This window comes from Myiozetetes cayanensis, unplaced genomic scaffold (genome assembly GCF_022539395.1).
Source record: "Myiozetetes cayanensis isolate MyiCay16 unplaced genomic scaffold, myiCay2020 scf28, whole genome shotgun sequence".
In the NCBI taxonomy this organism is placed as follows: domain Eukaryota; kingdom Metazoa; phylum Chordata; class Aves; order Passeriformes; family Tyrannidae; genus Myiozetetes; species Myiozetetes cayanensis.
This window is the reverse complement of record NW_026087499.1, coordinates 794,765-822,444: the sequence shown is the minus strand read 5'-3', so window position 1 is coordinate 822,444 and position 27,680 is coordinate 794,765. Positions and strand designations below refer to the sequence as shown.

Below are 27,680 nucleotides of genomic sequence, written 5' to 3'. Positions count from 1 at the left end.
AGCAAAATGGGAGCACAGCAGTGAGGCAGCCCAGTGCAAACTCTACCTTCAGTTAATTTAGGGTTTAATCTTCCCTGTGTTCTTTTTTTGGCATGATGAAACCTGCAGACAGGATAAATGAGGGGTTCCAGAAGGACATTGGCACTCAGTGCCCCCACAGATCCCTGAGTCAGAGGCGACAAGGCAGAGACAGGGAGCAAATAGCTACAAATAATTCCAAGGATATATGCAAAGGGATTCACACTGCCTTCCCTAAAAATATATTTAAAAAAAAAAAAAGATTGGTTTTTTCCACCCAAAATCCTGAACTTCTTAATCATCAGAGAAGCTAATCCGCATCAGGGGAATTCTGGGGAAACTGGAAATATTTTCGCTTGGCTAAGATAAGGGCAGAGCTGTTTATTTCGCACATCTCTACAGTGGTGCAGAGCCAGGAAATACTTTTCAGTTATTTTCAACAAAACAAGACAAATGTACCAAATTGGCAAGAAAGTGACATTTTTCTGAGGAATTCTTTAGTGTCCAAACCGATATCCACAGAAATGACTCTTTCCCCATTCGTCAGCAATCTTTGTTAATTATTTGAATACTTTTGGCCTTCTGCTAAGCAAACCAGGGCCGAAAATATGCAAGAACTCCACCACAAAGCCATGACCATTCAAAGCAACCCCCAGCGTGCCCTGAGCCGGCGCTTTAATGTCACACCAGAGAATACGTGGGTTTGGGGTTCTGCTCTGGTGAAGGTGCTTTCTCTGATCTGCCAGTGAATCCTGGAACTCTGATATGCTTAAAAGAATATATCTGGTCCTTGGCTCTGATAAGCAAAGAGCTTTTTGCATTTGTCTGACTCTGGGCTGCCCCAAACCAGCAGGATCCCAGAGATGGAAACACTGGGGGGACGGGCTGGGGAACCCCCTGGGCAGGGTCCTGCTGTGGCAGCCAAAGAGGCACAGAGTGCAGAGCTGGCCCTGGGCACTGCACTCACACAGCCCCACCCAGGATCCCCATTTACCAACAAACACTGCGGCCTCTGCCACCTCAGTTTGGAAGCAGGAGGTCTGAAGTGGAAGAGGGAATGAGGGAATCAGGTCCAAAATGATCCCCCTCCTTCCTTGCCCAAACACTCAAGGTACCACTACCCAAAAGGAGGAACTCACACAGATAAGAATACAACATTATCCCAACTCACTGCCTCACTCTGTAATGACCACCCTGTTCATGGAAATGAGAAGACAAAATGTTTTTAACATTATAAATCAGTAGGTTTAGAAGTTTTACTTTCTTGTCTCAGAGTTATTACCCCTTTCCACTAAAATTCCTTCAAATGAATACACATAAGTACTTTAAACAGCATAAAGCCAGAGAAAACTAAATTAAAATGTTGAAAAAATTAAAATAGTCACTTCATACACATTTTCTACTAATTACTGTAACTCAAATTGAGAACAAAACATGTTCACCTACTGAACCCAGAGATCTCCCTTCCTCTCAGCAGGGTGTGGACCAGACCTTGAAGGCACACGAGCACTTTTCTCAAATTACCTTTTATTAGAGTGGATGACTAATCACCAGGTGAGAAGGGAGGAATCACCACCCAGTTGTTACCTTGTCACAGGCTCCCTCCCTTCCCTCCTCAGCAGCTCCCATGGATTTAACAACTCTGGAGCCAAAGGAGCCAAAACCTGTGCTTCTGCCCTACCCCTGAAGCAACCTCCATCCTCCCCAAAATCTCCCTGGAAGCCATTAACCAGCACTGGGGATGCTCCCCACCACCCCATCACCATTAGGCCACTCCATTATTTTCAGTTACAGATCAAAAATCACCCCCAGATTAGGAAATGCCAAGTTTCAGCTGGACGTGTGGAATAGATGGGGCGGTTTCAAAAAGATTTATCACTTGTTGGCAAACTTTTGACATTTGGCACTGAGCAAGGCACTCCAAAAATGTATCTGTGCTTAAGAAGTTACTTTTTTTGCTCTGTAAAGCAGCATTTCCTTCTTAAAAAGGGAGTAGAAAAATGGAGACAAATAGGGTTTGAATGCATTTGGGCTGGATGGAAGAAGAATGAGCTGTAGCTGTGCCAGGAACGCGTGTTTCAGCCATACTGTGCTCTGGGTTTCCTTCTGCTACTGCAGATAAATCTTGGGTTTCCCTTGCTCACCCGGAGCTGCCGGGAGCCAGTCCCGTTCCCATCGCTCCCAGGCTCCAGCTCTGCTGCAGACAGAACCCCCTGACAACCTGTGGGGACAGGGACAGGGATGGTGATGGGATGGGGACGGGCAGAGTCACTGCCACCCACGGACAGGCTCTTGCAGAGCAGTCCCTCCCAGTGATGTTTTATTCGGCATGAACCAGGCCCCAGGTCGCTCCTGCGGTAACGGGAATAAAAGGTGTCTGTGGGCAGCTCACCAACCTGTCACGTCGTGAAGAATTAAATGCATTTCCAGCCAAGAGCAGAGCTGGAGAAGGACAGCGATCAAAACAAGGCTGATGTGATCAAAGAGCCCCACCGTTTAATTCCCTCAGCCTCTCCTAATTCGCTCCTGTCTGGGCTCGGAGCGCCCTGGCTGCTCGGAAACACCAGACCGTGCAAGTTTTGTTTTACTTTTCAGAAACCCTAAGACCTACTGGAGCTTAAGGAAATCCCCAAGGGTTTCTATTTGCTTAATCCTCCCGCCACAGCAACCTGACAGCGTTTGGAGACTGCAGGCAGGTCGTTCCAGGGGCTCCAGGCAGGACAGGGTCCAGGAGAGAGCCCAAGGAGGGCTGCCTGGCCCTCCCTCCCCGGCTCTGCAGCAAGAGCTTTGCACACTGCAGGTCTTAAAAGTATGGATGCCATAAGTCCATAAATTCTAATTAGATTTTCACATACTGTAAGTGCCTAAATGCAGTATCTGTTTGAGGAGCAGTACATTTGAAGGTTACTATTATTGCTATTATTATCATCATTATCATTATTATGCTTAACTTCTGCTTTTGTATAAAATTCCCTTTAATCTTTTAAACAGACTCAGTCTCAGCAGGTTCCCCCTAAGCCCTGAGTTTCCCCAGCAGATACAGTGAGAGCTGGAGTTATTGTTGCCTCCACATTTTGTCAAAATAAGCTTTGTGGTCGGGCTCTGCAAACACTCCTGCAGCTCCCTAGAGCTTGTATTTATCAAAGCATTATGAAACTTCCTTCCTCCATGACCAAAACGTGGGATCCATAAATAAAACAAGGAGAGCTCCTCATCCCCCAACTCACCACAGGCTCTGCATCCCTGCTGGCTGAGGGGGAGGGTTTTGCTGTCAGTGTAGACCTGTTGGGCCATCCTGAGTTGTAAGGGCTTTGGACAAAGTCTGTAATTCAAATCCAGCCCGAGAGACTGATCACAGCACAGATTATTCGGATGCACCTGCTGTGTCCGGATCACCCCTGTTCACATCACCCAGAAGTGGAACCTTTCATGGGATTTCTCAAAAGGAGACCCAGGCAGTGCCCCAGAACTCTGCCAGGTCAGCAGTGAGGGGCTGGTGTTCCGTGTGCTCAGCTGTTCAGCACTGTGAGACACCAACGGCCTGAGCTGCTCCCAGAGGGTCCCTGCAGAGCCTCAAAACCAAGGCTGGGTCACCTCAAACCACCCCACAGGCTCCACCAATACCTGATTTCCAAAGTCACGCACAGCGGACATCCAGGAGCTCCCGGAGAGCTGCTCCCTGGGAAAGGCTTCTTAGTTCTATCCAAAGTGCCGTGTAAACACAAATAAATTCAACATGAAACTTCTTCATGATTTCCGTGAAAGCTTGGTTTCAATTAATCTGTTTGTGAAATACCTACATTTGCTTTCTATTTTTAAGGAAGAGTTAGGGACAGGAAAGAGAATATTGTTCTGAACTTTCACCCACATAGCACATTTTTCCAGATAACCTGTGCTCATTCAAATCCAAAAATTCTTCCTTGGAAGGATCCCAAACTGCTCCCTGAGCCTCACACCTGTGCAAGATTTGTTTCAAATATATTCTCAGTCCCCTGCTGAGTCCAAATCCCTCTCAAGATCAGGAAGGGCTGGGACTGACTCCTCTGGCCTGTGCATCATCCTCCTCCTGGATGAACACCTGCATCAACGTCCTGTTCTTGTGCCCAGACAGGACAGACTGACAGAAATCTCTTTTTGGAGGAATTACAGGTAAGCCTGCCTTAATCTGAAGGGTTCAGAGCCTCTGAACCAAAGCTCAACTCCACAGTTAGATCTGCAGTCTTGCATACATACACATAGATACACAGCTCTTATCTGTAATGGTTTTTTTCCCAGAAAGCCCTAAATAATCTTTTTTAAAGCATTTTTTCCTGTTTTTTTTTTTTACTTTTTTAGGGAAGTTACTTTTCAGAAGACAAAAAAGAAAAATAAAAAAAGATAAAAGTTTCTGCATTTTGTTTGAGCTAAAAATAAAAGAAGGGGAAAAAAAAAGAAAACTGCTAAAGTTTATACAGACTAAAAGTGATTAAAACTGGGATAATTTTTCAGTAGTTCCCCAGGGATAACCCTGCAGCTGTTCAGTGGGAGACAGGCACTGCAGAGGCACAGGCCAGGGCTGGATCCCGAGCAGAGCAGAGCAGAGATGCTCTATCCCCTCCCTCTGGCCGAGAGGACACCTCACAGACTGCAGCTGCTGCACGCTCAGGGAGAAGCTGGGGGTAATTATCTCCTGAAAACAAGGCTGCTGGAGCAGGTCTTCCTGCCATAAGCTGTGCTGGGGAAAGGGCTGTGATGCCCTGGGGATTGGAGCTGCTCCGTTGTGCTGCCGTTACACCAACCCCTAACCAAGCTCACCGGTGTTCCCCCGGGAATGAGCCCTCCTGGTCACCTCAGGGAGATGAGAGAACACGCCTTACCCTGCTCTAAAATGCAAGGAGTTGAGTGTAGGAATGGCAGGACAGCGAGGGTCCTGCAGGGACTCCTGTGTGGCTGGATTTGGGATGAAAGATGTCAGTTGTTCCTCTGAAAATGTGCCAAAGGGATGAGCTGGAGCTGGGCTGCACAATCCCCCCAGTGTTGGGGCTCTGCTGCTTCCTCACTCAGCTCAGCTGAAGTGTGCCAGCACACAGGGATCACACACAAAATCCAGGCTTGCTGGGGCTTTTGTTTCTTTGTTGTTTTTCCTTTTTGTGTTGTTTCCCCTTTCTCCAGCTCAGCACACTCTGGGATTTGGCACTGGAGGATTTTGGCCCCCCTTGTCTCCCATGGTACATCCAGGAGACCTGCCAGCAGTGGGGGAAAAGACAAGTTGCAAGATACAAGGGTATAACCAAAGTTGTGAAAAAGAGAAATTGCAAGGATATGTTTTAGATATTCCCATATTTCCAGAATTCCTACCCATATTCTCCTCCTTACTCATCTAATACTCTATAAACTCACCATCTTTCCCTGGATTATATCAAATGCTGAGACAACCTCAGCCTGGCTCCTCCTGACTTGTAATAACAGGGACATAATAAAACAGCCATGACAGACAGCACCTCCAGGAAACCTCTTTTTTTTGGAAATCACAAGAGCCTGTGCCTGGATCTGTGTGGTCTGCAGGGAGCAGGTTATCTGTCCCAGCTCTGCAGCGCTCAGATGTCACTGACTCTGCCACAGGCATTGCTCCTCAGAACCCTTTTTGTTCACCTGTTATTTCTTCCATGATTTCCCATCCAAACTGACATCATCTCAGCTTTGAGCAATTTTTCAAACACTGCTGATGTATCTGGTCCTTCCTAATTTTTGGTTTATCGTGATCTTGAACTAGACAGGAGCGTGGGGGTCGGGCTCTGCTGCCAGGGAACAAGGGACAGGACAAGCTGTGCCAGGGGAGGCTCAGGTTGGACATCAGGAGGAATTTGTCCCTGGAAAGGGTGGTCAGGCCTTGGCAGGGGATGCCCAGGGAGGTTTGGAGTCCCCAACCCTGGAGGTGTCCAAGGAAGACCTGGCCATGGCTCTCAGGGCTGGGGGACAACGTGGGGATGGGTCACAGGTTGGACTGGGTGATCTTGAAGGCCTTTTCCAACCTGAATGATTCTATGATTATTTCTCAGAGGTGACCCAGGGCTGTATCTGCTGTGGCAGGAAGGGCAGATTGAGGCACTTCTGTGATGCTTGTTAAGACATGACGGTGTAGGAAATGCAACAGCACACATGGAAAGATCACACACACCCACACATGTGCCCTGTCTGGATTTTGGGGAGTCCCAGGAGAAGTGGAGTAGGGACCACAGGCTCCCTTTATCACAGTGGCATCATTCCCACACATACCAACCGTGCATGTGCAATCTGAAACCCCTCTCCAGCGCGAGCCAGCCTTCCCAGAGCGACTGCACTATCACTTTTGGCTCCCACTAAACTTCTCACAAATATAAATATGTCAGATGGCCAAATAACATTTAATCAATACCACAGTAGAGCTTTAAATCTTTGTCAATTTAAGAGTTGCGTAAGCGAGCTGACCTACGGTGACCGTGAACTTGGTAGGTCTTTTTTAATTCAGCTCCTTGACATGAAGGCTAAGGCATGAAAAGTTCTGGAGGGTTTAATCTACTCTTTAAGGTATTTGTTTTTTAAGGAAGAGGAAAATTAAGCTCAAATATTTCAGTGGTTCAGACTGGGTAAACACATTTCTGCCCATGACCTTCCCAGCTGCACAGCCAAGACAAGGGAACCATCCTTCCAGAAAAACCATGACTGGGGCTTCCCAAAATTCTCCCTGACCCAAGAGAGACTCAAAATACCATCTATGACCTCTTCATCTGCATCTGTCCCCCTGGAATATGCGCAAGTACCCACCAGGTCAGTGTGAGGTGCTGTTCTGGGGGAACATCTGAGGGACAGACCAGCCACGTGGATGTGAGGATATTTCCATGCACATAACCTGTGCCAGGTGTCCTCCACACAGCTTCTGTTGAGGGGCAAGACAGAGATTTCCACAAATGTCCTTACTCCACTCAGAACACACATTTGTTCCTGTCAGTGATGCACAATTCCCTGTTTTCTCAGCTCCTGGCCCCTTTGTGAATCTCAGCCAGAGGCTGACATCCTCCTCCTCCTGCCCCCTCCTACACTCTGTCACTGGTTTCCACTGAGGTCCTCGCTCCTGACTGCCACACCCAATTTGTTCAGAGCCTGGGCAATTTTCCACTTGTTCCTCCCAAGGGTCCTCAGGAGCTGGAGAGGTGGGACAGGTAACACCATCCAGAGGAGCTGTTTCTTTACTCAGGTCACCCTCAGGCTCCCAGAGCTGCTCCCGCTGGAGTCAGAGGCAGGGCCAGACTCGGCTCAGCAAAGGTAACCTGAGACACTCAACTCCTGCCATAAAACTGAGAGGACTGTAAATACCTCTCCACAGGCAGAGAATTCCTCTTTGACACACTGTATAATGGATGCAATATAAAAGTATACTGCACTTGGCAGCCTCTCCAAGGCTTCCCTTCGGGAGCTCAGTGCACTGCCTGGGCTTTGATGATTTTTTTTTCCACTATATGGCTAAAACTGTATTTAATGGGCAGACAGGAAGATGACTCTCCTGGGAAAGAACCTGTATTCCTCTTACAGAGAAGGTAAAGAGACTTCCTTCAAAGTTTCCAAGCCTTTGAGGTGACCTCAGCTTCGTGAGCTCAGGGAGGCTTTGCCAAGGCTGAGCATAGGGAGGTGTGTCAGGGGTCGGTTTGTCCTGTTATTGATTGCTTCTCACAGCACAGCCCGTGTCAGGGCAAAGCTCTGTGCTCACCTGGCAGCTGCTCATGAGATTCACACAGAACTAGGGACAAGAATTAGCAAAATCTGGTTGGAGAGTTCAAAAGAAGCAGTGCTGCACCAGGCCAGGCTGTAAAGGGCTCAGACAGGGAGGGAAGGAGGGGACAGCTCTGAGCATCAGACACACATGCTCTGGGCAGCAGGAGGTCTGGGCTCCAGGTACATCCCAGCCTCTCTGTGCTGCTCCCCACGGCCAAGGCACATAACCTGCCATTCCCATTTCTCCAGCTACACATCCAGAGACACACCTACCTCACGAGTCCTCCTAGCTGTGATGCCTAATGCATGGAGCCTGTCAGTGCCTCTACTGGCTGCTACATGCACGTTGCTCATGTCTGGACCTCACTGGGGACACCAAGCCTGGCACTGCCCTTCCAGGAGCAGCAGTGACAGAGGAGAAGGCTCTGCTACCAGAGTGAGAGGTACAGGCATGGCAAGAGTCAGTTTGACACCCGGGTGTTTCACCTACCAGCCTTAAACTTACTCATCTGAATAGGAAGCTCCAGGAGCCACGCTCTATTCCAAAGGAATCCTAAACCAGCATCTTTCAAAGTGCTGGAGAATTGACTGCTCCCTCCAGCCAGCTCCCAGATTTCGGCTGGATCAGAGTCGGGCGCTGAAAGGCCATACAGAAGATGAGGATCTCGTGCAGAAGGGTCAGCTCTGCCCTCTGTCTGTGCCCGGTCTTTCCAGGCTCTTGGCAGCCTTTGGGGTGTCTGTGACACCGAGGCAATGCCCACCTCTCTTCCGAGGCCGCTCGCTCGGCTGCCAACACACAACGGGCAGTTCGTGTCTTACGCTGGAGCACTGGCACATCCCTGGGAAAAAAGAGTCTCCTCCAAGTCTCTTTGTCTCCATATAATTAAGCTCAATACAACAAAGCATCCAAGGCAGGGGAGCATTTCAGAAGGTTCTCAAGAGCCACAGTCACAGTTACAGCACAGGAAGGTCTGTGTAAAACTACTGATCTCGTTATCTACATTTCCCTACAAATGCCCCTCATGTTCCCAGGTGCACAATGGGTGTCAAGAGTAAGAACCTTGGAAAATAAATGGAAAAAGTTACAGTAGCAAATGGCTTGTTTATGCCATAATTGGTATTAGGTAATTAATGGCAGGATGAACATCACAGTGCTGCTGGAAACAAAAAGCAATGCTGGGTAAAGAGCATTTAATGAGCACGTTTTATGTCGTCCTCAGCAAGTTTACTGCCAAGCCACAAAAGACATTTATACACACTCCCTTTGTCTCTAATGAAGGGGTCAGGGCTGCTCGCTTCTGGGGAAATTCACAAGTTGGTTTGTTGTTTGGTGTTTGGTTTTTTTTTTTAAAAAAACATAAATTTAACGTTTTAAACTCGAAATTCACCTCCTCGAAGGAGCAGTTGTGTAAGGTGGGAGAGGTTTGCTGGGCAGGACCAGTCCCAGCAGAATCAGGAGCAAACCAAACACCCCCCCTGCAGAGAGATGGGGTGCGGTGTCCGCAGCCCCAGGGATCTATTGTAGAGCTCCAATACCCAGATATGCCAAATATTTGACATTCCAAAATCTACACTATTAATGAGGTGAGATCCTGAGCAGCCGGGGAAAAAGAAGGCGGAAATAATGTATTTTTTTTGCGAGGAGTCAGTTCTCTGCTGTGCAGTCCAGGGCAGATTCCCAGCCCACATGGAGGGGGATAACGCCTAAATCATTTTAAAGCAGAAAAATTACCTGGTCTGCTGCTTCCCAAAACTCTTTCTCTACATCTGTTTCTCCTGCACGTTTCAAACACCACCACCCTCTGCTGTACATCAGGAAAGGTCAAAACCAATGTGCTGCTCAGCAGAGGTGCTGCATTTCCACCCAGGGAACGTGTCAGTGTGGCAGAACCGTGGCAGGAGCACGGTGGGAACAGCTCAGGGAATCAGGACCCTTGTGTTCCTTAAAATGAACTTTTTTCCTAGGTTTGATAGAAAAAATGACCTTGCAGACCATTTCAAGGAGGGAGTTTGCTGAAGTGTTCTGTCTGGGAAATACAGGCAGGAAGGAATGGACTTGCAAAGACCTGGAAAATGGTGTATTCACAGAACTCAACAAGTGTCCTACAGCGATGCATCAAACACATGAAACCTCACAGAAAACTCAGATTCCTCCTGATGAAAAGCCTGGGTAAAGTGTGAACATTTTCCTAATTAATTTATCCCTAACTACACCACGATCATTCCTTATTCCTACTTTTTAACCATTTCTTCAGTTTAAAAACATGCATTTTTAAGGAGCATGTCCTGTTACACCAGAGACCACAAAGTGAAAATCCATATCTTCTTCTCACATAAGTACAAAACCATTTCTGGCATTCTTTCACTTAAATCCTTGGAGTTTTCTGAGTTTTGCAAGTTAAAGGTAGAAACACAATTTTCTGGGCAAGTTTATCGAGACAAATCCTGAGTGAGCTCCTGAAAAAATGCAAATCCCCACACATTATTTGTCCTTGCCACACGTGGCCGGTTTGGGCTGCACAAGCTAAGGAGCAGCCTGACAGCATCTGAGATAGCAGGAAATGGTGGGAATTCAAGCTTCTCCTGCTGAAAACAGCAGAGGAAGCGATGGACAATCTGCAGCTGGTAAGGAGAGGTACCTCCTAATGACACACATCTGGCGTCCATCACCTCCACATCTGCGGGGCTGGAATCCAGCACGCCTCACACAGCACAGTGGTGTGCCAAGGAAAGGCACAGGCTCCCCCGGATCCCCCTGAACAGCTTAAGGCCCTCCCTTCACCCCGAGCACAGCGCTGGCCCGGCGAGGGGAGCCCAGCACCTCGCTGGCCACGGCCCTTCTTACACTGCCCTTTGATCTCTGACACTCAGTTCAGGACCATGAATCACAGAACTGGCTTCCATTATCCATGATTTGAAACAGCTCCTGGCCAGAAGAGCTGGTTTGGACCTCTGGGAATGGTCTAGCCAGTCTTTAGGCAAGGCATATAAATCTCTAAAGGAAAATGATCCCTATCTCAGCTGGCAAGCATGGGCTGTTCTTCCTCATGTATCAGCAGAGCCCATCTGCAGCAGGGTCCCACCTCAGTCCAAGGCTGTGGCTCTGCCACCTGCAAGGCCACTGGGAGAAGCCACGATTGAAGATATCTCAGAACGGCGAATGCATTTAGCAGGGTGAAAAACACCAAAACCTGCTTCCACTCCACTACAAACCCACTGGTGGACACTGATGGGGCTGGACCAGCCGAGACAGAGCCCAGCAGTGATGACAGTGCCCGAAAAGCTGCAGCATGCCAGGCTTTCCAGGGTTGTGTTCCAGGGTAAATGGAAAGCAAAGCACAAACCATGACTGAAGAGAGCAGCTCAGGGCCAGCAGCCCCAGCGCCTCGGCCACGAGTCTGAGAGACGCCTGCCCTGCAGAAGGAGCTCCCTCGGCCTCTTGGCACCTCGTGCTGCTGCTCCAGGGAGGAGTGCAGGGTTTCCAGACCCAGCCGTGGGTTTGTTTGCTGGGAGAGCTGGGAAGATTGGCAGTTCATAAATGTACAGCAAACTAGAAACACCTGCTGGCCTCCCAAACCGTTTTTAGGCTGGTTTATGGAGACTGAGGGTCTAACAGGTGCCCCTGTGGCCAGTGGGAACGTGGAGGGGTTCCAGAGGCCCCACAAACATTGAAGCATGCAAAGGAAAATTGCCTACACACTTGGATGCAGCACATGTGTCACTGTCTGCAAGCTGAACCACGAGAAAGTGAAGTTCCATAAAATTAAAGCCTGTCTGATTTAAACCTCTGGAGAGGTTGATTAAACCTCTGGAGGGGGAATCCTCTGAGCGTCTTCCCAGGAAAAGAAAGGTTATTTGTAATGACTGGAATCTCAACATGTGTTTGTTTCCTGGATTATTACACCAATTACACTGTAGTGCTGGGCCCAGAGAGGAAATGAACTCAAACACAAAAAACAAGGCAAAAATTAAAGGAAAACCTGCTGCTGAGGTGAAGAAAAGGCATTTCAGAGGCTGCTTGAAAGATGTTATCACCTGCTAGAGAACATGGCTTGGAAATGATGCCTTGGAGAAGGCAGCACTTAATGAACTAAAAAAAATGTTTTCTCCAACCTTTCCAAACCCAGAAACAGAAAGCAAAACATACCAATGATTTATTACAGACCAGGCTGTGTGTTTAAGCATAAATTAATTCTAGAAATCCCAGGCAGCTTTGCAACAATCTCGCTGTTCCTGCCTTGGTCCTCACTCCTCTCTCACTCACCAAACCACCTCTTTGGGTTGGAACCTGTCCCTTGTACCCATGGCCAGTGTGGCTCCCACACCACTGATTTTCAGCAGATCCTCAGAAAACAACAGAAGATTCAGTGAATTCAGTCTGGACTTGATGATCTTAGTGGTCTTTTCCAAACCAAAGTGTTTGATGATTTGATCACAGTCAGGGAGTTAAACTGCCCCGTGTCATTTCTCTCATGTGAATCCACTACAGTCCTTAAGATTTTAATCTCTTTCACCCATGATCATGTTCTCTCTCATTTCAAGAAACCAGCAATTGGTGAGGAATTGTGAGGCTGGGATGTCCCTTGGTTACCTGACCAGGGGGATGGGCTCACCCTCTCCAGAAACAATCCGAGGATTCAGCATTAATTGAGTTCACATGGCATTCGTGTATCAAATCCTTCTTACTACCAATTACACGATGGGATCCCCAGTGGTGCATTGTTAGACTGGAGTGCTTTGCATTGCTTGGAAAACAATCCATTCTCCTCTCTGAATGTCCCTCGACTCACCTCCGTGCTCACAGCCTGGCTTTCAGCAGATGGTTTACGGGAAGGAAACACCCCAGGCAGATTTCACCGCCCTCGAAGCCGAGAAGCCCCACGGACCCCGCGCTCAGCCCCACGAGTCGCTGCGGTTTTCCAGCCACAGCCCCTGCTAATTGGTCACAGCTGGCTGCAAACCTCCACGGAAATCCTTCAGGGAGATTAGAGCCAGGGCTGAGGCTCGGCCATGGGACCGGCGCTGCCACGGGAGGTGCCCGGGGGGTTCAGCCCTCACGGAGGGGAATGCAGCGCTTTGAAGGGGCTGCCCAGCACCTCACATGACTTGGCCCAAGGCACCAATCCCCCCCGACAAAGTGGGGACTCTGTCTTCTCCAGGTGGCACAATAAGCCATTTCCTTCCAGGTTTTCTTACCCTCAACATATCTTAGTGTGATGAACAATAAAGATCTACATGGATGTTTCAAACCAGTGCAACGTCAGTGAGAAGATTCCTCTCTCACTTACTTGCCAGAACCTAAGCAGAGGGCTACAACTCATCCAAAGGACTTGAGCCATGTATTTTCTTTCACCCAATATAATAATCTCTTTTAAATGATCACGAAATCCTTAATTCTTGAGTTCAACCCAAGGAAAGCTTGAAAAGAACAAAGCCAGCCGTATTTCAAATCCACTAAAGCCCTTCAGATTTGGGACTGTTTCACCCGTTATCATGTTCCTTTAAACAAATGGGCAGCAGCATTTCTGCCTCTGCACAAGCTCCATCACTCAGCGACAGAGCTGGACAGCTTTACACGTGAGGGTGCACATCCAAAGGGCTGTGTGCTGTACTCCAGTTCACCTTTAGAAAACAAATCACATGAACTGTGAGGTTACTCATGGAGTAATTGCCCTGCAGATACATCCAGGCTGGAGACTGGTGATGGTGCTGTGTTTGAGGAACGTCTCGGTGAGGGACACTGGACCCCGGGTCCCCTCCTAGATACAAGCCCCAGGAAACTTCTTTTGCAGCTACAGCCCCAGCTGTTCCCCCAGCCCCAGCACATTTTCTCTTTTCTTCCACACTCTCTTCACAAAAGATGTTTTTTTAACTGAATAAGCCCCTACATGGCCTTGGCGTGTTTCCTCTCACGGACCTTTTCAAAGAGCTCAGCGCTACCTGTTTGCCAGCTATTAAATACCGACCGCTTGGCTGATGGACAAGCCGATAGCACAGGACACGGCCCAGCTCTGCACAAACCGCCCTTGTTCCACTGCCTCCCTGAGCCAAAATGCAAGAAAATCCCAGCAGGAATCTCCTCTGGCCTCGGGCTCCTCTCCCCTCCCAGCAGAAGGCTAACCTTGTGAATCAGGAGGCTGCTTATAAATAAAAGTATTCAGACTTCTTGGCTGTTGGAAAAGTGCTCTGCTTAATTTAGCCCTGGTATTATGGACCGTGGATTCTCTCCAGTGAATTGACAGCTGAAGAACAATTGCAGCGATTTAATCCCACAAATGGATTTTAAATTGGCCTCATGAACTGCAAACCCAGAAAGCACTGAGCACAGTATCTTGCTACCATCATTCTGAAGTCAGCACTGGGGTCCCCTTGGACTGGGGAAGTCACCCAAGTGCAAACAAGGGCTGTCACACGTGTCTCTCCATCTCAGACAGAACACCTGGCTGCTGCACCCAAGGAAAGACTACAGGTGCTTTCCTTTGCTTCCAGAGTCTAAACTCTTCCTGTTTTGACTTCCAGCATCTTAGAGTGTTTCACAGTCCCGTGTTTCTCTGGGACAATTGCCTCCAGCAAACCTCTCTCTCCCAGCCCTACCACACCCAAAGGCTTCCAACTGAACAGCTCGGAGAGGTGAGCGGGAGAAATCGGGTCATTAGTCAGTCAAACACAAATGTTCTGTAAATGAGGGCAGTGCTATGAAAGAGACAGTAACGGGTGACAAAGCCATTTCAGCTGGCCCCAGAACACAGACACTAATCACAGCCCTGCTTGCTGACCTCTCCTTTGTGCCAAGCTGGAGGAGATCTGGGCTGGCCGATGCTTCAAAACGCAGACGGGCTAATTAGGAAGGGTCCTGGCCCCCAGCACGGCGCAGTTCCCACATCAGAGCCCCCCGAGCCTGAGTGTTGCTGAAACGATCCACTCTGCTGGGAGGTTTCCAGTAAGCGAGCGGTGACGCCGAGCAGCTGATTTGCAGCACAAGATGCAAACAACAACCACCTTCACACCCCCTGTGCCCTGGCCAGACGGTCACTGCCCCCACCCACACACAGACCTCGCTCTGCCGCGCTCACTCGGGTCCAGCGAGTCCACCAACACTGGACCCCAGAGCACTGGGTGGTCCGAGGATCCCCGGGAAGGCCGGGAAGGCTTGGAGCAGAGCCCAGGCTCCCCAACACCCCCTCCCTCCCAGCAACAAGCCTGCACAGAGAGGTCATTTACATCCAAGCTCCCAGAAAGGAGCTCCTAAAAGGAGCCTCAGCCCAAACGTAGAACACTCCATTTACAACCCTTTCATCCACCAGGGGTGGGAGATAACAAAGGAGTTCGGGACAACCCAGCTGCTTCCTCGGCTCGGGAACAGTCCCTGTGGTCCCGGTAATACTGCTCAGCTCAACCTCTGCTCCATTTTGCTGCCAAGCAAAGCCCACCTGATGGCAGGCAGGCAAGGAGAGGGGAGGAAGGAGATCAGTGCCTACACTGACAGCACCTGACAGGGTCAAAAAGCCACCGAGAGGCAAGAGGCAACAGAACAGGCGAGGAAATGTGGATGGGTACACACGATGTGCCACAGACCTTCCTGCCAGAGCTTGTGCAGCCCCATCCAGGGCTCTGCCTTCACAGTGGGGTGATCTAACACAGAGAGTGCACGAATGTTATCCCTGTCAGCAGCTCAGGGGACCAGGAAGGACAGCATCACACCCGGGGAACCGGGCGATGGGGAACCGCCGGCTCCCCAGCCAGGGTAAACACAGGGCTGCTGCTGCTCGGGGCTGGCCAGCAAAAACATCCCATGCTGAAAGGTCTGATAGGAGTCTGGCCAAGACAGGGAGCGTCCTGCCTCTAAAACAAACACATTTGTGTTTCTTTCCACAAAAGAAAAGCGATACCATTTGGATCAGGCGCAGGTTTCTTGAAGACAAATGACACCATGGAACATCGTGGTGGAGCAGCTTTGCTCACACAGGTATTTTCATGTTCTTTTCACCAAACAGCCTCAACCTGCTCACATCCAGAGTCACTCCAGTGCTCCACAACTCCATCCTGGGGAGCTATTTCTCTAGGAGGTTCCATAATCTCAAATACCAGCATAGTTCCTTTGATAGGTGGCAAATGAGGAAAGAACAAACCACTGATGAGATGTCCTCCCCCAAAGCAGCCTCCAGCCTCCCACCCTATCACAAAAATCCAGCACAAATGTTGACTAATGAGCACCAAAGTCACAGAGTACTTTTAACAGTGCAAGAGATGATGAGAATCCAGACATTTGTCAGAAAAAGGAACAGATGGTAAAGATGGATGGTAAAGGAAAAAGTCTGATTATTTAATTTGCTGCTATAAATCAGCATCACCCAAAGATGATGTGAGCAATCACTACTGCCCTGTACCTTGCAGACTCAGAGGGAGGAGGGGGACAACCATGTTCTCCAACCATCTACACAGCACAGGGAACCTTCCAGCTCTTAGGGTTTGTTGCTGTAGAATATCATGTTCCCAAACCAGAACATCTGTGAATTGTATATTACACCAAGGTTAATTAAATAAAGCTTAGCAGCCCCAAAACACAAGATACAACAACGCTCCTTTCCAAGGTGGCAGCTCGTTGCCACACTGCCCTTGTTCCACAGGCTGTGACCCCAGGGTTCCTTTGTTTGACCCAACTTTAATCAGCTTCCTTCTCCGATTCCAGCAAATCCCGCTGCGGATGGCAGCCAGGAATAAAGGCCATTGTACAGCGTGGGGCTGCGTCTCGCAGCAAGTCATGATAAGCATTTCCTTTCCAAACATCCAAGCTCCCCAAACATCACAAAAGCCAAGAGCAGATTATTGGAATTTTGCAGATAAAACAATGGCTAAGATAAAACATAAATAAATCAGGGCATCCCTCGCTCTTTATCCTCTCCACTTCCAAATTAGAGGCAGAATTTGGCAAGGCTGCTTACCGTGCTGGCAGTGAGGTCCCTGGAAGCCAGAGGAGCAGTGACAGAGCTGTGAGGATCCCTCTCGGCAGCTTCCACCGTTGAGACAAACCCTGTAACCGCAGGCAGCTGCAAGGAGGAGGGAGAGGATGATTCCAGCACTCACCGTCAGAAGGGCACATGCACTAACAAACACCCATCACTGATGACATGCCCACAGCCCCAGAGAATAGTTGAATAGCTATAAAACCACTGCTGAACCCGTTTTGAAAGTGTCTTGGTTGACAATGCAGTACTCAATACACAAAGTCTCAAAATGGAGGAGGAAGGAAAGTCCCTCAGGGAATGTCTCAGGGCTTGCCTTGAAGCGTGGCTAAGTGAGGACTCGCAGGAAAACATCAGAAGGGCTGCTGGTGAAACCATGGTTTTCCAGCCAACAAGTGGATAAACCAGTCAGGAATAACTCGTGCTGAGCCACATCAGATCTTGTGGCAACAAATACAAGTTACTTGTTTTGAAATTGGAGGGATCTTTCCAGAACAAAAGCACTGGGAGCCGCTCCCACCTCTCCACGGGCTCTCCCGGAGCGCTGGGAACCCCAACGCGGCGTCACCTTCGGACGGCCCGGAGGATGAAATGGAGCTAAACTGTAAGTAAGCCTGAGCAGCCACGTTTCTCTGTTCTCACCCAGCGGAGTGTAAAATGGACACAGAGACAGAGAATGCTCAATTAGGCTTCTGAAATCCACCTTTCCAAATCATCTACATAAATCCACAGGCAAGGTTATGTTTTTCCAGGGAAACTTGTATTTCTCATAGCTCGTGAAACACGGCCCATGGTTTATATTTCCCACTGGGAAAGGCTGATGTCAAAAGGAGAAACGTTGTGAACAGGGATGCTGTCACGTGTGCGGTGCTTTGTTGGAGGGTAAGGACGCAGAACAAGCACCCATCTTCCTTTTAAATCCATTTAAAGATTCGGACAATGAAATTTTCTCTCTGTTCACTGATCTGGACATAGCTGCACTGCCAGCCAACTCCTCTTTTCATTCTTTCTCCCACACCTGCTCTTTTCCCTTCCCTTTTCATTGAACAAACTGTAACAAACTCCAAGGGTGATGGGACTGTTGTAACACATCTCACAAAAGCCATGACAAACCGGATAATGTGGAGCAGAGAGCGTCACCTGATGACACAGTGCTAAAGGCACGGTGCTGGTACCTGGCCCAGCAGCTCCCACCCCTGCTCAGCCCAGGCTGGACTGCAGAGAGCCCAGGGCTAAGAGACGCCATGGGGACCAATTTATTGATGCATCCCAGGTAGGAACACACTGCAGCCACCAGTGGTGCCACAGTCACTGGTGCTCGGGGCCCTCGGCTCAGGTACCAACCGAATGTACAAAGCTATGATCGAATTGCAACCCCCCATATGATATGGGACCACCTGGAAACAATTCCAGGCTCGCTGGGCCGAGGGTCCCACACGCACACTGGCTGTGCTGGCTGCAGCTTCTCCCTCCTCTTTGCAAGTCGGGAGCCCCCCTGGCTTCTCTTCCCATTCCAGCTAAAGCTGTAAGTAATTAGTGACAGAAAAAGCAGGTCTGTGATTACACATTTCATTTTGTGTCATTATAACTGGCACCCCGCGCAGGCTTCAAAAATGGCTCCAAAATTCTTGGCACAAAGTACCCCAGGCCGGCTCCAAAACACTAATTGTGCACTCAGAGAAAAAGGGATCACAGATGGAAGCAGAGCAGGGAAGGGGCTGCGGGTTTTGGGCACATTGGCAGGATGGCTTGTGCACACCAGGAGATAAATCTGCAAAGTTATCAATTGTCAAAGATAACTCAAAACTTTAAGGCATCCACAGGAACTCTGAGCTGGGAAAGGGCAGGGATTACCTTCACAAAAGGAACCCAAAGCTGGTGGGTGTCAACTTGTCACGCCTGAAAAATCTGTTCCAACCTACTGTACATGGAAATGCAATAACCACAGTACTGAGTTCCCACTATTCTCCTCCCACCATTGAATCCCCCATGCATCGAATATTGGCTCTGTTTTTTCCTACAGGAACACAATTGACTTCCTAATTTCTCCTCTACGCTAAATCCTGCCCCTGGCTCACACAATGCCTTCCACCGAGCCCGTGCTGACTGGGGAGGTCTTGTGCTAAAGGAGGTTTTGTGATTAGGGATATTTTGTGAAGGTTTAGGTGGATGTGCCATTCTCCAAATGTGCATGTTTTCCATCAAAACACACTCTTCTTGCCAGACAGAGCTACGTGCCTGTTTCGAGGACCTTTGTTCCATCACTTCTTCACAACCCAGCTGCCAGAGCACCCTGGGGTCAGGCACAGCCACGGGCACAGGAGCTCCCTGTGGATCACCCAGCTCCAGCTCGTTCCAAGTTCCCCTCTCACCGAGAGCCAAACTCCCCAAACTTTGCACCTCTGATGTACCAGAGCTAAAATACTCGAGCCTCAGCGTTGGCTCTTTTAAGGACCTGATAATTTTTCAAATCCCCCCTGCAAAACAGAAGATTATTTATAACACAAAGGTAGCATTGAAGCCCAAACACTCATCTCCCTGAAATAATGAATCTGTGATGAAATGCTGCTTCACAAAGCCAGTTATCTTCTCATCTAACGCTTTTCATGGCCACGTCTCCCTGGGGACGGCGGTGATCCCGTGTCAATCCCGTGCTGGCACAGCTCTGGATCTTGGGAAGCTCTTTGCCGAGCTCAGCCGAGCTGTGACGCCTGCACTGCCAACATTTCCCTGCACGGCGGGGCAGGGACAACTTCCCCTCTCCAGGTGTGTGCTAAGGTGTTCTGGGGCTGCAGTCTCCAGGTTCTCCCAGCTCTAGGCATGGCAGAAGGACTGTCTTCTCTTTGAGTCCTTTCCTTCCAGCCTCATCACCACAGGGCAGAATGGACTGCGTGGCTAAATTGAGAGTGGCTTTTTTTTTCCATCCCCAGATCCTTCACCATAATCACCTAAAAAAGAGAGCTTTGAGAGGGTCCCAGCAAAGCCCAGCCTGGATCCAGAGTGCACAGCTTGCTGGCAGCAAGACCCGAAGCACAACAATGGAAAATATTAGAAGCAATTTCAGCGACACAAATCAGGGGTTAGAAGACAGGGGTGTTATTCTTGGCAGTGCCCCAGATTTCCTGAATGAGCCGGACAATTCCCTGCTCTGTGCTGCAGGCTGGCACATACCGAGTGGAAATCATAATAACCTACTTCCCAGCCCGGGGTCGGGGGGAGTTGTGGGTCTCCCCCTCTGTGCCCTCCAGGCCTCCTGCAAATGAGCTCCTAATTCAGAGCGACAGCGTTTAATGCAATGAAATTTGGGAAAAGGGCAACGACACCGTTCAGGGAAACAGGAAAGAAAGGATGAATTACACAAAGCACCACTGCCTTCTGCTCAAAGGCCAGGGAATGTCCTCAGCAAGGATTTAGTGAGCTGGGGTTCTGAGGAAGTCACAGACATTAGACTGATTTAAAGGAAGAGTGAAGGAGAAAAGCATTTCTCCTGCAGTGTCTGGACCCACTGAGGTACAACCCCCTCCGTGGGCAGAGATGGGCTGGTGTGCCCCCAGGGAGCACAGGGTGCATCTTTAACCAGCACTGGGCTGGATGGCAGGCCAGGGTTCAGAAGTTCAGCCACAGCACTCCCAGCTGCACTAAATCTGGTGATGGTCTCCTCTGCCCAGCTGTCCTTGGAGCCCTCCTGCCTCCCCGTGCCCCTTCTGAAGGTGGCAGGGGCTGGCCCAGGAGCACAGACACACTGTCTGTGCCTGAACTCTGGCTCCTCCACACACATCAGGAGTTACAGCCTCAGTGGGACTCTTTTCAACATCTTGAGCTGAAAGTGGAGATCACAGGGATTACCAGACACACAGGCCCCTCATCCTAATCACCGAGAGCTTTACCTGTGTTATGGAACCCAGGTGGAATTTAAGTAGCATCTCAGAGGCCACTTGAAGCCAAGCAGCTTAGTCTGAAAGTTAAACTATCAGCAATCAGGCAGGGAAAGAACCTGATACCATGCTAAAAATGCAAAGGGTGCCTTGACTTCTGACCTTTCTCCTTCCCAAACAGATGCATGCCCAGGACAGAGGGCAGTGGAAGGCACCAAGCCCTCACCCTTCTGCTACCAGCAGAAGAGACAGAACAAAACACAGAACCCAGCCAGACTGGGGACACCCTGCGAGGGCTGACAGCCTGGCTGTCACCATTTCAGAGGGCACAGGAGCAGAGGAACAAAGCCAAATATTCTCTGATACCCGTGAGATTTTTGTTTCTGTGAAATTTTCCAATCTCTTTCCAAGCTATCTGCTCCCAGCAGACCCCAGGCACTCCCAGTACTGCCCTCACAGCCCCATATTGGCCATTTCCTCACCTGTAAGTGCTTAGAGACTTAAACCTGCGTGTGAGGAAGAGGAGGACACCCCGGTTTTGCTACAGCCTCCATCCTAAGCTGAGAGTGAGTACACCCAGTGCAGTGCTTGCTCCCTTCTTCCAGGCACTGAGAGCCCAAACAACTCACCTGAGCTGGGACCCACGAGGGTGCTGGGATTCCCTTCTCATAAAGGTATCTATCATCACCCTCAGTGTCCAGGTGATGACCAGCCCAGCATTTGGAGCAAAGAGAGCCCTGCAGTGAGGAGCTGCAGAAGAGCAAGATAAGATGAGATTGCACTGCACGGTGGCAACAGCCCTAATTAACCTGTCAGCAGCGATGCCCTTCCCCTCCTCAGCACTCCTGGAACACAATCGATGATCTCTGGAGCCAGATAGGAAGGCCACAAACCCCAGAGACATGTTTTGGCACAAGAGCTCTGTGGCATTCAGCAGAGCTCCAGCAGCAAGTGCAGCTGACTCCAGGCTGCACACAAACCAGCAAATCCTGTGTCACACACAGCGCCCTGGCCGTGTGCCCCTGCCCCAGCACCTCGCTCCTGTTTACTGACAATCCCCTGTCAGACCTTCCTACACCCTCCCCTGCTCCAGAAGAACATGCCTGTGCCGAGGCCAGAGCCACCAGCAGGAAAAGTCATCACATCCCTGCAAACCAAGAGCCAGGAGCTCCCTGGGACGAGGGTTTAGTTACGCAGAGCGCAGACACGTTTCCCAGGGCAGTCTGACAGAAATCCCAGCTTGGGGCACCAGCCACCCCACCAGGGCAGGGCAGAGCAGTCCTGTTTGCCCGTGGAATGTTCCTCCAGCTGCTGCTGTGGGGTCTGGGATCAGGGAGCATGAGCCCCACTGCCCCCCCTCAGCCCCTAACCAGGTGGCTACTCTCCTGCTGCTCTCAGGGGGTGACAAGATGATTCACAGAGCAAAGTCACTTGAGCTTCTGCCTCAAGGAACCCCTGGAAGTGCTCCTGCCTGTGCTGGGGGCCTGCAGCACTTGAGATACTCATTTCTCTGCCCCAGAAACGAGGTTACAGCACGTCCTGGTTGTGAAGTCAGTGGTATCCAACCAGGCTGAATGGCTGAACAGAGACAGAGCTCGCAGCTCTCGATCCACTTCAACCTCCCCAGCAGCTCAGCAGCGATTCCTGCAGAACTTTTGGAGCTGGTGTCACTCTGCTTTCATCCCTTTCCTCTTCACTCCAGCCCAGCCCTGCAGGGAGCAGCCCAGGAGAACCATTCCCAGCCCAGATGATGAGAAGGATGAGTTCAGAGCGTGCCCTGAGCAGCTTTATTTCCTTTTCTCTGCTTCCTTCCTGCATGGAATTACTCACTTCCTTGGCAGGAAAAATCATTACAGAAGGTGCTTTTCTGAGTTCAGCTGAGGTTATTATCTGCTCACTGACAGGGGGTTATGGGGCACCCCTGGAGCTTCCTCTGCCCAGTGCATTGCTCTCCTTGGCTCCAGGCTTTGCAATAGGAAGAATAAAGACTGGTTGCTTCACACACCTTTTTTTCCCTTTTTTTGGTAAACCTTTGGTTCAAAGCATCAAAGCACAGGGAAGGTACAGAACACACAACAAAAGGCAACCAGCTGTGGGAGACATTTTCCTGTACTGGAGGTCAATCCCAATCCCAATGGCCCTCACAGTGGAGCTGCCCATGGCTGGGTGACATTCAGCTCTACACATCAGCTCAAATAAACCTTTGCTTGACTCCAGAGGAGGGTTTTCTTTGCTCTCAACGTCTCAGAAGCAGTTTCCAGTTGAATGTTTCCCCAGCTGGATGTGGCTGAGGGTTTGGGGGAAGCAGCAGAGCAGCTGCCTCCCATGTCAGGCAGGGAAGTCTGGAGGGGAATGGGGAATGTGGGGCCCATGGGGACAAAACTGCCTCTGCCTCCTGCAACAGCAGCATAAAATCATCTTATAGACTAATATTTGCACATCCCCAGCCTGACTCATGTGCAAACCTGAATACATATCCCAGCTTCCCACACAGCTGGGAAGGAGACACTTCCATGCCTGCTTGGCAGAGAACTGCACTAGAAGAGAGCAGGAATCCAGCCAGAGAATCCCAAAGGCTCAAGTTCTGGGTCTCCACTCCAGACCTGACCAGTGCCACTCCCCCCATGGCTGTGTGCTCTCTCCCCTGAGGCTGATCCTGCAACATCCCTTGCTGGATCCCACCATCCTGAGCCCAGAACTGCTCTTTGGATATGGGAGGAAGCAGGTAAGGGGTGGATGCAGAGATCCCAAACCTCTCACAGGGGCTCAAACTCACTGAGCCCTAAAATAACAGACCCAGCCCCCAGCACACACATCCCTTCCCGCAGGAGTTTCCAGAGCTTCTGCCAATGGCGCCATTGGAAACATCCATTTGGGCTCGATTTTAAACATTTAGTAGCACTTGGCAAGTGGATAAATGACTGGGACCCTGAAACCCTTTCATGCTGTAACATGGAAATTCTCCAAAAACAGAAAGCAACACAAGGGGAAGCCAGAGCAGAATCCCTCTGATGCACAGTTAAAGGAAATCAAAATAATAACAATAACAGCAATATTAATAGTAAAAAAAGGAAACAGAAAAAAATACAGCAAAACAAACAAACAAAAAAACCACAACAAACCGCCAGTTCTTTTTAAAGACATTTAAAGACACTCTCACAGTGTTTACTGCAGGCCCAGGAGCTGAAATGAGCACCCTCAGCCAAAAAAGCAAAGACCCTCCCGTGAGCAGCGCGACACTTACGGTGCAGACACCCGTCCTCCCCTGCGAGCTGGGACCATCCTGGGCAGCACCTGTACGTGGTCTGGGATGTCAGCTGGTACAGCTGCCTGTAGCCCGTGTAGTACACCACCCTGAAACACAACAGCCAAGAGCAGAGCTTGTCACTCCAAACGTGGAGCCAGAGAAAATGAGCAATTGTGTTTGCAAACGTGCTGATATTGTCTTCCACCTGCTCTGGCAGTGATCACTGATGCTAAGAAAATACTCCTAATTTACTCTAACTGGGAACACGAGAGATGAGTGCCCAGGTCCCCATAACACCCCAGACTCTCTTCTAACCTGTTTCACAGCTCTGAGATCCTCTCTTACTCTTGCTCACAAAGGAAATGTGAATTTCAAGAACAACAGGTATTTCAGTGAGCAGGAGCAGATGTCTCCAAGGGTCTGGTGAGCTAAAAAAATCCCTGATGGCAACACCAAGCTCCTCCAAGAGCTGGTGCACACAGCAAGGCTCCACAGCTTGGCAGGGGATGCTGAGGATCCCTTTAACTACTCCGAGTAGTTCCCTCCAGGGTGGCAGCTGAGGGAGTAAAGCAGGGACTCATCTGAAGTGTAAATAAATAAAAGTGACACGTTTTTCCCGGAAATTTGATGTTGTGTGTTTGTGAGAACTGAAACACAGATAAAACTTTTGAAGCTGATTTTTACAAAGCTCCGCTGGCAGAACATGAAACTGCTCCACCAAAGCAAATCAGGCAAACAACAACAAATATTTGGCACAGCAGATGTGTTGTGCATGTCCACTGAAAATATTTACCCTAACTCAGTCGAGTTGTTTGATTTCATCTGAATGTCTCTACAAAAAAAAACCAAAGTAACGGCAAACCATTAATTCCTGGGAAGGAAACCTTTGGACTCCTCTGTGCCAATCAGCACATGGAAGAACAGCTGAGAAAAATAAGAGCAGATAGCAATATCTTTTTTGTATGAGCTGTTAGCACATTATGAAGGAAATAGTTGTGTTCCAGAAGAAGCTGAGAAAGCCATTTACAGGCACCAGGCTCCTATCCATCAGGATCCTCTTGGTACCAGGAGCTCTGTCCAGTCCAGCCTGGGGAGGACAGGGGGCAGTGGAAGGAGAAGGGGAGATGGTGGGTGCAGGGTGGTGTGAACATAACAAGGAAGCTCAGAAAAGAGGAGGAAAAGGTAGAAATAGTGAGGTAGGACAGCTCAGGGCTGATCCCGAGCTCTTTGTGCCCCAGCAGCCCCTGAGCAGCGTCACCCCCACACACCCAGGTGACTCTGTGGGACACTTCAGACCCTTCAGCCAGTCCAGGCTGTTCTCAGGGAAAGGCAAATATTGTGACAGCCTCGGTGCCTGTGGGTATCTGGGTGCTGCAGACAGGAAAGAGCCACACAGGAGATACTTTATCTTCATTGTTTCTGTTTTCTTTTGTGTTCTAAGGAGTCCCTGGCACAGAAAATGTGGAATGAGCCAGAACTAATGGAACCCAGGAAATCCTGCTGTGTCCTGCTGCTGGAAAATCCCTTTCCAGCCCCTCTGGGATATCACTGTCATTCCTCCAAGTCTGGTTACAGAACACTGAGCAAAGCTACCTGCTGTTGTTACTCACTGGGAAGCTGCACACCGGGAGCAAAGCAGGAAGGCGGAGCAGAGCAGGCTGAGGATGCTCCACTTGGCTGCCCCGAGCAGATGCTGGAGCTCCCCATCACCTCCAGGAACCCAAAGGTACCGAGGCCAACTTCAGGCCAGATCCTGAAGCTGTGAATGAACTTCCTGAGCCCTGTGCTGCCGGAGCCAGGTCCAGCTGGAGCAGCTCCAGAGGGTGAGCCAGAGGCTCCTCAGAGTCCCTGCGTGTGCCACTGCCCTCGATGGCTCGGCACGAGGGAGCCTGGCAGGAGAGCTCCCAGCTATTGGAACAGGCTGGCTGTGGTGGGAACTACCAGAGGTTTAGAGTGAGGGAATCTGGGACAAAATGATGCCTGAGGAATGTTCTGCTCTCACAGCTCCTGGGATGAAATCCTTCACAGGCTTCTCCTCTGCATTTCCATCAGGAACAGAGTTTTAGCACTGGGCTGTTCTGATATTTAGAATGGAGCAGAACAGAGAGTTATTTCATTTCAGTCCCTTGATTTATGATGTCAAAACCGTCCATTAAAGAGCTGAAGGGACAGCTGGGGCTGAAGAGCTCACGGGCTTTGAAGTAGAAGCAGACAGGGCACCCATCCTTTCAAAGCCTTCCCTTAAAACACAGCCAAAAGCCAGACTCTGTTTGCTCCTTTGTTACCACGACACAGATCTCATCACCAGGGTAATTACTGGCAATTACAGGTTAGGAGGAATTCCTAAAGTCAAGACTTGAAAGCTGTCTCGAGTCCAAGCTGCTTCTTTGAGACGACAACTATCATTATTCTGTAAAGGCTTGTAACTGCCTAATGAGGCCGGAAAAGCAGGTGGGGGATGGAAGCAGCTTGGGCACGTTGTAGTTTGGCTGCTGGGTAGGTAAGAAAAGTTCATTATTTGCACTGTAACACGTGTTCAGAGCCCTCCTGCCTGGGCTCCCAGCTCTGGACAGTTGGATCTCAAGGGGTACTATGAGTACACTCAAACTCTGTGCTCACCCGTGCCAGCCCCACTCCACTGAGCTCTACGCTCTTCTCAGATGGGCCTGAGCGTGGTCCAGCTCATGGAGTGAAAGGAAGGTGGTGATCCTGCAGCAAATCCTGCAGCAAATCCACCAGTCCCTGTCCTCACAGGTGCACTTGCACCACCCCATCGCTGGCACCATGGCCACAGTTATGATTATTTTTGGACAATAACCCTCCTGCCATCAGCTCTGTGAGACAGAAGGCACTGAAGCATCTAAAGATACAACACACACGATGTGAACAAGTCATTTCATTACCGTAGCTGGATCACAGGAAACAGATGTCGTGCATCGTCGGAAGGTGGGAAACAGCCCACCAGGAGGACAAGGCTTCTTTAGAACACAAGCAGCTTTTCTTCAGGAATTCCTGAACAGCTTAAAAGCTCTGTGTCACAGAGGTGCCAGGTAGGCTCAGACACCCAGCGGGCATCAGGCTCCCTTCCCCGCTGCTGCTGGGGAGCAGGAGCCACCTTTCCTCCCACAGGGAGCCCCCGAAGCAGAAGGCAGAGCACCTACCTGCGCTCGTAGCCCGAGCACCAGCGCCGGCCCCCGCAGTCCTGCTTCCACACCTTGACGGCGCGGGTCAGCGCCCGGACACACGGCTGCTGCTGCCCCACCACCGCCAGCTGCTGCTCCGCGCACACGTTGGGCCTGGGGCACACAAACAGGGGTTCAGGGGGTCTGGGAGGCTTTGGGGGCGTACAGAGGGGTACAGGGGCACGGTGCAATGCTCCCACGGCCCCAACAGGCTCCTGCCGGGGGCAACTGCATTTCCTGCTGACAGGGCAGGAAGGTCTTGGGCAACCCCCAGCATCTGCCTCCTCAATTAGTTAAATCGCTGCAGGGAAAAGAAATCGTGCCAGGTCAACCAGCCACAGTGACGGTTTCTCACTCATTCAGAACTAAGACTAATTCCAGTAAATAAAAGGAATATATGCAATGCAGTAAGAAAACAAGGAAAACACCACTTTGCACTTTGTTTCTTCTCTAATCCTAACTCTTTCTCCCAGCACAAGTCAGTGGTTTTAACTAAGAATAAAGAGGGAGACATTTGTTCCTGATTCTGTAAGCCACGAGCCACACAGTATTTGGGGCTGCTTCTGCCGCTTCCAGTTACTCCAAAGGGACTCAGAGTTTTCACAAAGATACTTTCTATAAAAGAAGTGAAACGAAATAATTTGGACGTGGTGAAGCTCAGAGACCA

The 27,680-nt window shown here is 49.9% G+C and overlaps 1 protein-coding gene across 1 annotated transcript in view; it reads right to left on the bottom strand.

Annotated features, from left to right (window-relative positions):
* Positions 1-27,680, bottom strand: part of MEGF6 (multiple EGF like domains 6) — a 65,231-nt gene that overhangs the window by 36,024 nt on the left and 1,527 nt on the right. The window contains exons 2-4 of the mRNA XM_050322358.1: positions 26,993-27,127; positions 23,829-23,938; positions 16,689-16,793 (exon numbers count right to left, since the gene is read on the bottom strand). Coding sequence (XP_050178315.1) covers positions 16,689-16,793; positions 23,829-23,938; positions 26,993-27,127 — 350 coding nt within the window. The remainder of the gene's footprint in view (positions 1-16,688; positions 16,794-23,828; positions 23,939-26,992; positions 27,128-27,680) is intronic.